This window comes from Melitaea cinxia, chromosome 3, assembly GCF_905220565.1.
Source record: "Melitaea cinxia chromosome 3, ilMelCinx1.1, whole genome shotgun sequence".
NCBI classification, from domain to species: Eukaryota; Metazoa; Arthropoda; class Insecta; order Lepidoptera; family Nymphalidae; genus Melitaea; species Melitaea cinxia.
The window spans coordinates 10745706-10759058 of NC_059396.1; the positions used below are offsets into that span (position 1 = coordinate 10745706).

At 31.9% G+C, this 13353-nt stretch overlaps 2 protein-coding genes and 1 long non-coding RNA gene across 3 annotated transcripts in view; 1 reads left to right on the forward strand and 2 right to left on the reverse strand.

Annotated features, from left to right (window-relative positions):
• The window catches only part of LOC123669788 (peptidyl-prolyl cis-trans isomerase, rhodopsin-specific isozyme-like), a 7665-nt gene extending 7017 nt beyond the window's left edge, over positions 1 to 648 (reverse strand). The window contains exons 1-2 of the mRNA XM_045603379.1: positions 533 to 648; positions 1 to 91 (exon numbers count right to left, since the gene is read on the reverse strand). The exon at positions 1 to 91 is cut by the window's left edge and continues 51 nt beyond it. Coding sequence (XP_045459335.1) covers positions 1 to 91; positions 533 to 648 — 207 coding nt within the window. The remainder of the gene's footprint in view (positions 92 to 532) is intronic.
• Positions 649 to 2111: 1463 nt separating this feature from the next.
• LOC123669163 (enhancer of yellow 2 transcription factor-like) lies at positions 2112 to 3145 on the forward strand. Its single transcript, XM_045602794.1, has 2 exons — positions 2112 to 2380; positions 2826 to 3145. The coding sequence occupies exons 1-2, from the start codon at positions 2322 to 2324 to the stop codon at positions 3046 to 3048; spliced, it is 282 nt and encodes a 93-aa protein (XP_045458750.1). The 5' UTR covers positions 2112 to 2321; the 3' UTR covers positions 3049 to 3145.
• Positions 3146 to 3600: 455 nt separating this feature from the next.
• On the reverse strand, positions 3601 to 6789 carry LOC123669164. The gene is made up of 2 exons (XR_006745701.1): positions 6299 to 6789; positions 3601 to 3878 (listed from the first exon to the last, which is right to left on the reverse strand). It is a non-coding gene; the product is annotated as an uncharacterized LOC123669164 (long non-coding RNA).
• Positions 6790 to 13353: the final 6564 nt, after the last annotated feature.

Here is a 13353-nt window from a genome sequence, read left to right on the forward strand (position 1 = left end):
GGGCACATCCTCCACTCCGCCTTTCTCGGGCTGCTCATTGGAAGCACCGGGAACACAAACACGTGCGTTGCCCACCCCAGATTTGACAGGGCTGCACGCCGAAGCGCGGAGGGATTCTTCTGGGGTAATGTAGTTTTGTCGTGTCCATGTTGAAGAGTGACACAGATAGACCGAACCTCCCATCGGCCACGCATCCCTTCACGCTGTGTCGCCGCTTGGGATTCGGGGTAATTTTTATAGAGATCTACTTCTTCTTGGTCCGGCTGGTTAATGCAAAACCCTCGGTCCCGCACGAAGCCGCGAGACATGACCACGTCACCGCGCACGGGATTACGAGAAAAGGACGTAGAGCGAACGGGAATCCCGCCCACTCTACCCGACTGCGTGGTCACCGCACGCCGGGGCCGCCCGTCCACCATAGCAGGGGGGAAAATCGCCACTCCGCTCCGCGCAAGGGGGCGAACCATAACACTCACTGCACCCCTCTAGTGCCGGAGGGACCGCCAAGGTCCACATCCCACTTCACGCCCACTCTTCCAGCGCCACTTGAAGGGCTAAGCCACTCCAAGCAACTCCGCGCTCCCTCGTGGCGCAACCTGCGCTCACAGATACACTCTGATGACCAGAGCGGTACCCGGAGCGCATCATCTGGTCAATGGTCCGCGGGGTCCGTCCTTGGGGCCCAGGCCCCAGATCTAAGTCTGGACCCAGGCCCTTGGGGCTGGTTAGTTATTATTAGCTAGCTAGTTACCCGCCCTGCCTAGTCAAATTATAGATCGTAATATAATATGTAACAACTAATTCGTTTCACTTCACTTCAGCCTAATACAGTCCACTGCTGGACATAGGCCTCCACAAGAGTCTAGGTTAAGCTACTAGCAGGACCTAGCTAACTAGAAGTGCACCGTGCCAAGCCAGAGCCAAGACTGCCTTAGCCACGGTTGCTCCGGACTTTTTATACACGTCAGAATGACTCGAGTAATAAAATGAGTGAGGGTAAGTGGCTATCGAACGATGTGCTAAGTAGCGTGATCTGTGTATCTGTTGTTTATAAATTTCTTGCTAATTACCTACGACAACACAGGTGCCGACATATACAAATCTTTTTTTATTTATACTATTAGTATGATTTAGTATTATTAATTTTTAAATACTAAATATTAAGTTTATGGTCCTGATGATAAGTGGTTATCATGTGAAAACTTGCAACATTAGGATTATCAGGACGTTGCCGGCCTTATTTACCACAGGAACACATGACAAATACTCATTACAGCCTATACAGTCCACTGCTGGACATTGGCCTCCACAAGTTAACGCCAAAAATAACGTGAACTCATGTGTTTTGCCCATAGTCACCACGCTGGGCAGGCGGGTTGGTGACCGCAGTACTGGCTTTGTCGCACCGAAATGACAAATACTACTTGGGGTTAATTTATTTCTTTACAGATATACAAAATTCTCGAACACACAAACTCATCAAACCAAACAGAACCGAGGCTGATTATACTCAAAGCATTCGAACATTTACAAGAATTACAAATAATAATGCCAGTAAAAAACACCGACTCCATATACAATACAGATACAACAACCGGTCGGGTACAGAAAGAATATAAGTTTTTTACTTTAGCGGTCCCGGTTGAAAATATATAGGAAGCAGTGAAAGGGTTTAAGGCTCTGCCGACTAAAATCAATTATTGCTTCAATAATTCTGTTTTGTAAATAAATTTTTGTTTGGTATTTGTTTTTTTTTTGTTTTTTTTTTTTGAAAGTACATTGTCATAAAAGATGAGGGTGTATAGAGAAAGAGATGAGTGAGTAATAGCAAAAAGAAAGAGAATAATATGAAGAGTAGATAGTGAATGAATTGAGAAAGTGGATACAAGGAATACTATTTCGTGAGTTTTGAGTAATTAACCCTTTAACCGGCAACACCATAATATTACGAGTACATTCAGCTAATTGTAAGTAATTTTATGGTTTTTACCAAAACATAAAATCGAATTTCGATTTTCAAGGGTGAAATATCGATTCACTGAATCGATTCAGTACAACATATCGATTCAAAAAATCGATTTATTTGGTCCGAGGGATCGATTCTTCGATTAATGATTCAGAATGCCATGCCTATCACTCAGTTTGTCATTATTAATATTAACTTATGTCAAACAAATCCAAAATAATAAATTTGTTTTAGACAGTAAACGAATTTTATGGTTAGAACATTAATATTAGATTGAATATTTGTAAATAGAATTTTCTTCGCATACATCTCTCAACTTTTTAAGTGTGTAAGGTATTGGCGTATTGCCGTAAATATGACTGTAAACAGTACTATTGCTCACCAACGCTTAATATTGAGCGGCGACCGGGAAAGGTATTTTAATAGAATTAATTTTACCAATAAACTACTTATTATGTAATGTTAAGCAACTTTTTTATGTAATTATTCTTGACAAATGTTTTTAATGAAACTGAAAATACGTATATTACCTATGCTTTTTTTTTATATGAAACTAGTGACCCGCCCCGGCTTCGCAGGGTTGCAAAAGCTATATTATGCATGTATTATACGTATAAACCTTCCTCTGGAATCACTCTATTTACTAAAGAATACCGAATCAAAATCCGTTGTGTAGTTTTAAAGATCTAATCATACAGACAGCGGCAGCGACTTTGTTGTATACTATGTAATGATACCCCATGTCTCTGAATACATTTCGCAGTTAAAGCAAGTTATTAATGTACTCTTAAGGAAATTCTGTGCACAGGACTGTTATTTATTAAAAAGAAACTTTGTAATGTAAAATGTTCTTCTACAGATTTAAAGAACTCTTGAGGCGTAGATTAATTGAATGTGGATGGAGAGATCAAGTAAGAATGTTGTGCCGAGAAGTTGTTAAAGAAAATGAAGGCAGCAATATAACTTTTGACATGTTATTAACTAGAGTTACTCCTCGGGCTAGAGCTATTGTTCCTGATTCAGTAAAAAAGGAATTATTATTGAAACTAAAAACCCATCTTCTCACCCAAAAAGAGCAATAATAGATATGACCTTTTCAAGATTTATTTCTGTACACATTATAATTTGTCATTAAATCATATAATCAGAGATTATAATAAAATTGCAAATTTACACATAGCAATGTTTTTTTTTTAAAGTACACATTCGTGAACACAAAAAAAAAAGAATTTTTATTCATTTGATTTGTTAACATGCCGTAATTGTTGTATGATTGTCATAGTGATGGAAAAACATCAATATCTCCTTTGTGTCATTTGACTTTTTCCTGGCCTAACACCAGTTTAATGGATTAGGTAAAATAATAAAAATGGAACTAGCAGCCAGAATTAAAATGTATGTATTGTATTGTATTGTAGCGGGCTCAGTTTTCCGTATTTAGACACAGAGGTGGTCCGTTGTGCTGGGCTGACTAATTCAGCCAGCCCAGCTCCTTCCAGAAGCTCAGAAGCCTCCTGGGGCGTTCACAGGCTTCTCGGAGCGTCCTTATTTCTTTAAGGATGGTAGCCCGGTAAAAAATGTATATATTTAAAAAATTTGGAATCTTTGAGAATACAAAAATAAAGCCACTGGACTGTGAACAAATTATAAAATATTTTATTTTGAACAATTTTTGTAACAAGAGTAACAATTAGACATTTATAATGAGAATCACTACCACTACCTTAACTTGCTTTATGAGCCACGTTTGAAAGACATACTAGGACAAACGGCCAGACAAACCACAAATATGAAGAGCCGCTCATAACAGAAAAAGAAACTTCCATCTTTTGACGTTATTGGAACTATCAAAAGCACATTCATTTAACAATTTTTCCGAACCAGTGTTGCTTTGAAGGCTGCTAAGCTATATCTTAATATATATAAATCTCGTGTCACAATGTTTGTCCTCAATGGACTCCTAAACTACTTAACCGATTTTAGTCAAATTTGCACACCGTGTGCAGTTTGATCCAACTTAAAAGATAGGCTATATTTTATTTTGATATATTTTGATATAAATATATCAAAATAAAATATAGTCATATATAATTTATAAGATCTAAAAATATAATAATTAGGACGAATAGTGCTGCAAAATAACATAACTAAATATAAATTAGTGAAAAACAATAAATACCCGGCCGGACAACAAAAATAAGTGACAATAAACAGGCAATTAAATAGTGTGAAATATCGGAAAGAAACAAGTATGTTACCAAAAATAAGACAACAAGAACGAAAATCTATCAAGTAGAAAGCTTGAAGCATCACGAAATAGTAAGAAAAACCTTTTAAAAATTTTCTACAAAAACTAAATAATAAAACAAAATAAAGTAGGTAGTCATACCACAACATAACTAACAATAAAACGTCAAAGTCAGCGCCATCCAGTATTGAGCAACGAAAGCACACACAATCCAGATAAGAACCACCAATAAATTTAAAGCAGTTATAAAATCAGCGACATCTACTGGCAGATAGCGAGCAACATGGAGGACATAAAGAAAATTTTACAATCAATACAAATCGATATAGCAGAACAAAAAAGAGAAAGGAAAGAAATGGAAGCAAATATTACAAGCAGTATAAACAAAAACATAAGCGAAAATTTTGAAAAAATGGAACAGAACTGTAGCAAATTATACGAACAAATACAAAAACAAGAAAATATTTTAGATCGCATGGAGAGATATATCAGGAAGAAAAACTTGGTATTTTTTGGAATCGAGGAAGGAGAAAAATCATATCAAGAGTTAGAAAATAAAATTTTAACATTTATTCAGGGAATTAATATATCTTGTGAGCGGAACGAAATTGAATCAGTAAAACGAATAGGAAAGAAAAGGGAAGTTGCTAGGCCAGTTACAGTCACCTTCACAACTATAGGGAAAAAAATTGCATTACTACAAAATAAGAAAAATATTAAAAATAGTGATACATATTATAAAGAGGATTACCCACGGAAAGTTTTAGAGAAGAGAAAACAACTGCAATCAGAACTATTAAAATTTCAAGCAGAAGGCAAAAAAGCAATAATTAAATACGACAAAATAATACTATTAAACGATCCTAAACCCAAAAAAGTACCTACCAGCCAGCAACAAACAAAGAAACGTAATCTAGAAATTTCCCCAAAGCAAGACGGAAAAACCCTCGAAAACCAAGCTCTCAAAAAGAATAAAATCACAGACTTTATAAGACAAAAAAAAGATTCCGAACATTCTACCAAAACTGTAACTCATACATTCAGTTCATAGCAATTAAAGGATGTCCCTCTACCATTCAAATACCCAACACGGCTGGTCACCGCGGGGGAGAAGAAAGAAATGTGTTCCTCTCTTGACTACAACCTTCCAACATATCAGAAAGACAGTTTAAAGAATCAGAAAAATAAAATCGATCTCCACATCGTCACATACAATGTAAGAAGACGACATCAAAGATACAGCAGGAGACGAGTGGCAATCAAAGGCGAAAGATAGAAAACAAAGGACAAAGTTGGAAGAGGCCTTTACCCGCTAAAGGGGTTCTCATTTAAAAACTTGAAAATAAATTTTTTTAAATAAAAGTATAGAAATGTATTCATAAAATGAATAATGTAATTAGAAACAAAACGATATAATTATAATATATACTTATACAAATATTGTAAAAAATAAAATAAAAAAAAGTACTAGTAATAATTAAACAACTCTAAAATTTAACCATTTAATTGCATGAAAAAATGCGAATATTGTAAAAAATAAATTTATAAAAAGTAATAATAATTATATAGATCTAGAAGTTAGCCATTGTAATTGTATGAAAAAAAATATAAATATTGTAAAAAATAAATTTATTAAAAGTACCTAATAATAAATATATAGGTCTAGGATTTAACCATTGTAATTGCATGAAAAAATAGAAATATTGTAAAAAATAAATTTATAAAAAGTAATAATAATTATATAGATCTAGAAGTTAGCAATTGTAATTGTATGAAAAAAATATAAATATTGTAAAAAATAAATTTATTAAAAGTACTTAATAATAAATATATAGGTCTAGGATTTAACCATTGTAATTGCATGAAAAAATAGAAATATTGTAAAAAATTAATTTATAAAAACTAATAATAATTATATAGGTCTAAAATTTAACCATTATAATTGTATGAAAAATGAGAAAGAAATAAAGGCTTATTTATTTATTTATTTTATTTATTTATTTATTTATATTTTGATATATTATGTTATTATTATATTTTAGAAAAAAATAAGGTGATACGAAGTTCGCCAGGTCAGCTAGTACATATATATGAATATGTATATAGTTATGAAGATAACATTAAGATCGAGATCGTTAACATAAGATCGTTTTCTTTAACATTACAACATGTTGAAATTAACATTATTTATTAGAGTTTGCCAGTCATTCAAGATTCTAATTAAGTTACGAAATTTATTACATTTATTTATTTATAAAGAAAAGTGTACAGTTCACCATATGGTAAGCGATGGATACTGTAAACTATGGACTCTTGGAACATCAGGAGGGTTCAAAGTGCGTTGTCTGCTCTATTCTCGACTCTCCCACTTATGTTGGGCTACCTTACTCACCACAAGAACACTACAGGTACTTAAGAGCAGTACTTTTAGGTGCAATCTTTTGTAAGGTTAACATTTCTCTAGTCAGACTACCCTAAATCTTGAGCAAGATATTTCCTGCCATGTTCTACCTCAAGAACGAAACAAAATTACGGGAAGTCCCGTTAAATTAGAAGTATTATTAACAAAATTGTAGGTACCTACTCAAGACTAAACTTCAATAATTGGAACGAAGTTCCTTACGGCAGGCTTGACATTTGGCTGAGCGACCGAACTGAGAAAAATGTGAGACTGCAACCGCAAGAAAAATATATAACGGAAGTGATGTAATATCAGTCACACGACTGTATAATATGACGTTCGTAAAACTAAAATATTACTAGTAAACTTTTTTTAAATAATTTATGTAATTTTATACTGTCGACAAAAATAAATAAAGACGTTTTTTTACTTCACTTAAGAGTTTGAATTATTATTATTATTTTGTTTGTTTTATTTTATTTTACGGTATTTGTTATTTTTTAAAAGACTAAATTTCCTAAATACTTTTACGTACTTAATAAAAACCAATCAACAAAATTAAAAAAAAATCAAGAACTAGAAAATATATATAAAATTCAACATTTTTTTTTCAAATGGTGTTGTTGGTGTCCTATGACACCACATATTTTTAAGTTGATTTATAAAACGTTGGACGCCGCGTTGGCGCAACGGTTACAGCACGAGCAGCATGGATGGTACCTGATACGCTGGCGGTTGCGGGTTCGATCCCCGCACATGACAAACATTTCTATTGGCCATACAGGTGTTTGCCGTGGTCTGGTTGTTTGTGCAATCCTTGTGGGTCTCCCCATCGTGCCTCGGAGAGCACGTTAAGCCGTCGGTCCCGGTTGTTATCATGTACACCTGATAGCGATCGTTACTCATAGTAGGGAATATATCCGCCAACCCGTATTGGAGCAGCGTGCTGGATTAAGCTCTGATCCTTTTCCTACATGGGGAAAGAGGCCTATGCCCAGTAGTGGGATATTACAGACTGAAGCGTTATCAAACGTTATAATTATGTTCATGGCCTTAGGTACCTACCAAGTAGTTTGTAGTGGATTCCTGATCAAGAAGAACCCATTCACGAATACTTTTCTTTTAAATTGAAAATCACAAAATGCGAGAACATTTCGACACCAACAATTTATACTACGCCAATTCGATTTTTCGATAAGTTTGTTTTTTAATGGGAACTTGATAAAATGTGTTTTTATATGTAATAAAAAAAAGTGAAATTGCAATGAATAAATTAACTATTAAAGATACCAAATTTCAAATAAGTTTCTTAATTAATATAAAAGGTATCACGTTTTTCCCTTTTATAAGCCTCTATTGTAAAGTTCACTTTTAAGAGTTAGCTTAGTATAAATTGCTGGTGTCGATTTTACAGAAAAACTCTTATTAGTTTTAGTAATTATGACATTAATATACCTACATAAATTACGCGTCACGTATGTCCGCAATGGACTCCCAAATTACTTAACCGGTTTTAATAAAATTTGCAAACAAAAATAAAATTTTTGAAACTTCTTTAGGCGCATGAGGGTAAATTTTTTACGGATGAAAGGCAACGTTGTTGTCGATGGCGCTGGAACGGAAATCGAAAGCTTTAGATTTGTATATATAAACGAGACTTAAGAATTAGTTTGCCAAAAAAGTTTCTCTTCTGAGTTTCTGACATGTGTACTTTGTAGGCACGCACTTTTTTATCATTAATACCTTCCGTGGGCCTTAAGGAACATACAAAAAAATAAATGAGCCAAATCGGTCGAGCAATTTTCGAGTTATGCGCTTAGCAACATTCATTTTTATTTATATAGACTAGCTGTTAGTAGCTGTAGCGTAGCTATTAACGTTGTTTTGCCATAGCTGTGCCCGCGGCTTCGACCGCGTGAAATTAACAAAAAAGTTAGTTTAGTTCGCAGTTATAAAATATATATATTTCTAAAATAAAAGTAGCCCAAGTTACTCCTTACTACATCAGCTATCTGCCAGTGAAAGTCCCGTCAACATCGGTCCAACCGTTTCAGAGATTAGTCGGAACTTGATCGAACAGACAGACAAAAATTGTAAAAATTGTTATTATGGTATATGTAGGTACCGTGTATACTGGATGTATGTATATCTATATATGCATTAAGTAAAAAGCGGTTATTTTAATATTACAAACAGAAACTCCAATTTTATTTATTTGTATAGATCAGATAGAAGATAAGTAATCTAAAACAAAAGGACAAGTGATTAGTTCAAAGCTGAGCTTTTTAAAACTGTTTTCTAAAAATGTACTATACGTTAAAAAAAAACAAAGTGAAAATAGATTTATATAATAGAGATTATGAGATATATATATAGATAGTTTGAAATGCATGTTAAGCTGTTATTTAAAAAAAAATATTCTTTATGCTTGCAACAAAGCGTTCGTTAAAAAAAAGTGATAATGTACTAGACCTTTGTATGTGTGTTATGTAATTAACTTCCAAATAACATTAAAACTTTTATTTTTATTTTACCAGCTACATTTTCACATCGAATACTCTGAGCAATATAAATACTTAATGGTTAATCTCTGTTTGAAAATAACATTGACATCAACACAATTTATTAATTACAGTTTAAAAATAACAAAAGCGTAGGTATATAACTTACATATATAACATACAATAAATTATTTCGAATTGCTATTTTTATTCTGATCATTTAACATAACTGGAGCTATTTGATTAACTTGGGTCAAATTGTACCTATTATCGTTGCAAATCATTAAAGCACGTAAATATGGCGTTTATTATATTTTAAAATATTTTGTATTTATATTATGCAAACCTGTGTCATGTAATACACATGAATCAGATCTCATTGCAATATATTAAAAAAAAAAAAAAAAAAAAACAATTTTAATTCTTACATTTAATGTTTCTACCTGAATCACAGGTGGATAATCACATTAAATCATTCATACTAATATAATAATTTGATTACCAATTGCAAGATTACAATAAATAAATGCATTTAATAGGTTATAAAAATTTCAAATGAAATAATGAGCAATCAATTTTACTAGAATAACGTTCTTAAAGCTTTTAGATGCCAGATTTACATTTGATATATAATATATATATTTATAATTTTCTTAATATTATATTTACAGAGAATAGATTTACAATGGAATGTTTTGTGGACTTTTTATACCCTAATGGGTATGGCGTTTGATCACATACATCTTACTCAAGTATTAATATTAACAATATCAGTACTCTCTTACATAATTATTCCTAATAGTTATACTTTTATCTTAAATTAAATCATAACATGATTCTACTTTCACACCGACTTATTGATTATTAATTTAAAGAATACTGCCGATTACAAATGAGCAATTCATGTTGTTGAGTTACATGCAAATCGAATGATGTAAAAAAATGAGAATATTTTTTTATTAAAACAAAATTACAAAACTCATGATTTCTAAATAAAAACATATTTACCCGACTGTCAAAGGACTATTGTTTTTTGAGCATATTTGCATATCATATTTATTTTTGTACGTATGTTTCCAAATAAAACTAGGTACACTTTGTGCTCTAACAAGTCTGTCAGATTTTATTGACTGTATGACAAGTCATTAGGTTAGTTCTAACCAAGAACCAGTTACATTTTGTGTACGCATTCGAGCTTTTCGTTTTTTTACATATATTTAAATTTTATAACATGTTAGCTGCCACACTAATTTCACAATAATATACTGTTTGAGATATTTTTTGTATATTATTTATATAATTTAATATAATTGTGATGGGGGGTTAAATGGTATTTTTATCGATGGGTATTATTGCGTAAACTAAGAAAAATTCTACAAGTACATAAAAAATTACAAGTAAATAGTAGTAATGTAAGACTGTTAACAATAGATATACACAGGAGATACAGAGGTTCCAAAATACTTCAAGCGTTTATATTTTATTATTAATGACTCCAAGCAGCAGCTAACAAGTTTTGACAAGTATTTTACATAAAGTAAATTTTTTAAAAGTTACTGATAATGAACAACAGTACTATTGTCTGGTAAGGAAAAATGCTAGTTTGAAATGTCTAACAAATATATTTTAAGAGACTTTGTGCTTTCAGTGTACACTAGATTACAGCAAACATGAGAACCATAAAAAAGTGATACTTTATTGGCAATGTCTAGTAATGTTTTTTTGGTATAATCAGCAATGACTTGCTAGTCTTGAGCATATTCACTGAAGTTTATATAATAATCAAAAAATCGCTATTAAGTGCAATAAAAGGTACAAAAACTTTTGTTAAAAATTAAAATAAAAACATTGATAATGCAGTACCTATAAAAAAATCACAAGTGAGGACCTCTAATACCAACGTTGAAAATGGATTACAACATCATAGACATTTTTCTAAAAATTAAATAGTACTATAAGTTCTTTTATGTCTCCGAGAAAATATTTGTTTTATTATTTAAACCAGTTTTTGTGCCTTATTAGACATACATTGAGCAGTTTTTGTAAAATATTTTATTGGCATTAAAAATACATCGATTAATAATTAAATCAACAATGATGATTTTAAAAGTTACAAGTAAGCGGTCCTCTTGATGATCCTTCTATTTCATATATTAAATAAAAATAATACAAATTTAATAAAATTCAAATTTTTACAAGAAAAATACAAAAATAAATATCATAATTCTGGTAACAAAAAATAAGAAAAAAAAGTATGTAAATAATAAAAATTATATTATAACATAGATCTGAAGTATATTTATATTAAAAAGAGATTCATTAGTAAGCCTTAAAAGAAGAGTAATTTAAAAGTTTGCATTTCATGAAAATACTATTAAAGGTAGACTTAATACAAGATATATTTGACCTATCTAAATAAAATTCATAGGGACGAATACTTACTTAGCTGCTTAAAACATTTAGAAATAACAAGCCATAACGTAACTATGATTCAACATCACACAATAAAATTTCGAAATTAATAACAACAGCTGCGACTATCGGCTAATTACAACCCGCGCTCAAATCACGCTAAATTTTGATTCCTTTGGCTCTCTTCGAATCAATATGGCATATTTACAAATATAACTATTTTAAATAGTACCTAAAAGTCAAGAAAAAGTATACGTTGTAAAATACGCATATCTTTAAATAATCCAATAATTACACAAAATAAAAAGAAATGTTTTGTAGCAGATATTGCGATTGTTAACAATTTTATCGCCAATGTCACAATTACTTCATTATAAATACACCAATAACGGAACTTATTTACTTATAATAATAACGTTTAACAAAACTATACCTATAATAACTCTCAGGACTCGCATAGATTTCTATGTAGTTATATACGATATTGTGCTAGATGTAAGTGTACAGGTAATCCAATAACTGATGTCCATCGGTGGAACTTATCGTATCAAAATCGTAAACTCTTCGTCCCAAATATACATAATACGTTCTTAATTAAACAAAATATACACCTCACATTTCTTAGCTACCTTCACCCATCCACACCAAGAGTGATTTCAGTCGTCGTCGACTCGGTCAGAATTGGTTCTTAATACGATTCTGATCTTAATTATCTATTTTCTATCTCGCTCTCTCTCTCTCGTATAATCCAGATAGTGTCGGGAGAGACTCTTTAGTGTATATGACCAATAATCTCGAAATAGAGAAACAAAAAAATCTTTTAATTTATAAACCCTATTTTTGCACGGGTGTAATAAATTTATACAAGAAAAATATGTGCGTTTAGCAAACAAACGAGTCGAACGTGACGCTCGTTTTAAGTCGTTAGATAAACAAGTGACTAATTATTAAAAAAACAAAAGACAGTTCGTATTTAAAGTTTCTGATACTTTGTAGAAAGTTTTTACGAAATAAAAATTTAAGGAAATTGCGCATAAAATTGGAAAACGACAAGAAAAGTTAAAAGACTATTAAAAGTTCGCGCGTACGATGACAGCTCTTGCGCTTGACAGTCAAGACAGGACGACGTCGGGTCAGCTCGTTACCAACAGGGTCGTTTCACTTCTATACTTTGACGTTTTCTATGGAGGCTGATTAACTCTCTTTGGTAGTTGCCGATATCGCTAGATGGCGTTAGCGACAAAGCGAGACGTTTGACGCAATTCTTTATTTCAGTATTATATTCAAAACTTAAAAAAAATAGATAAACAGAATTTACAGAACACATTGTATCGCATATTTAATTAATTTTTGTTACTTTAAATTCTTTTGTTTCCGTTAATACATAGTAAATTCATTTAAATATGCAGAAACTGGGAGGAACGGAACGTATGTACGTAGCGGCAGCATCATGGCTAACTGTCAAATCCGTTTACATTACGTGACGCGAATGTGGTATTTCGCTTTTTCTTGTGGATTTTTTTATTTAACAACCCTGCTTTTTCACTTGGACGCCGATTTATCTATACCCTCGCTGTTTTATAATTTATATTAAAAAAACTTACGTGCCTTATATTATAGTATGTAAGTTATTGATTACATAAATGAACTGGTAAAAATTCCCCTTTTTTTTAAATGTACCTGTTTTATAATTTATATTAAACGTAAATAAATATTAAAGTAGTTAGATGTGTTGTTTTAGTTATGCCTATTTTAGTTTAAAATATTACAATAAAAACTAAATCATAAAAGACGTATGTACAGGCACGTACAGGTAGTGTAGTTA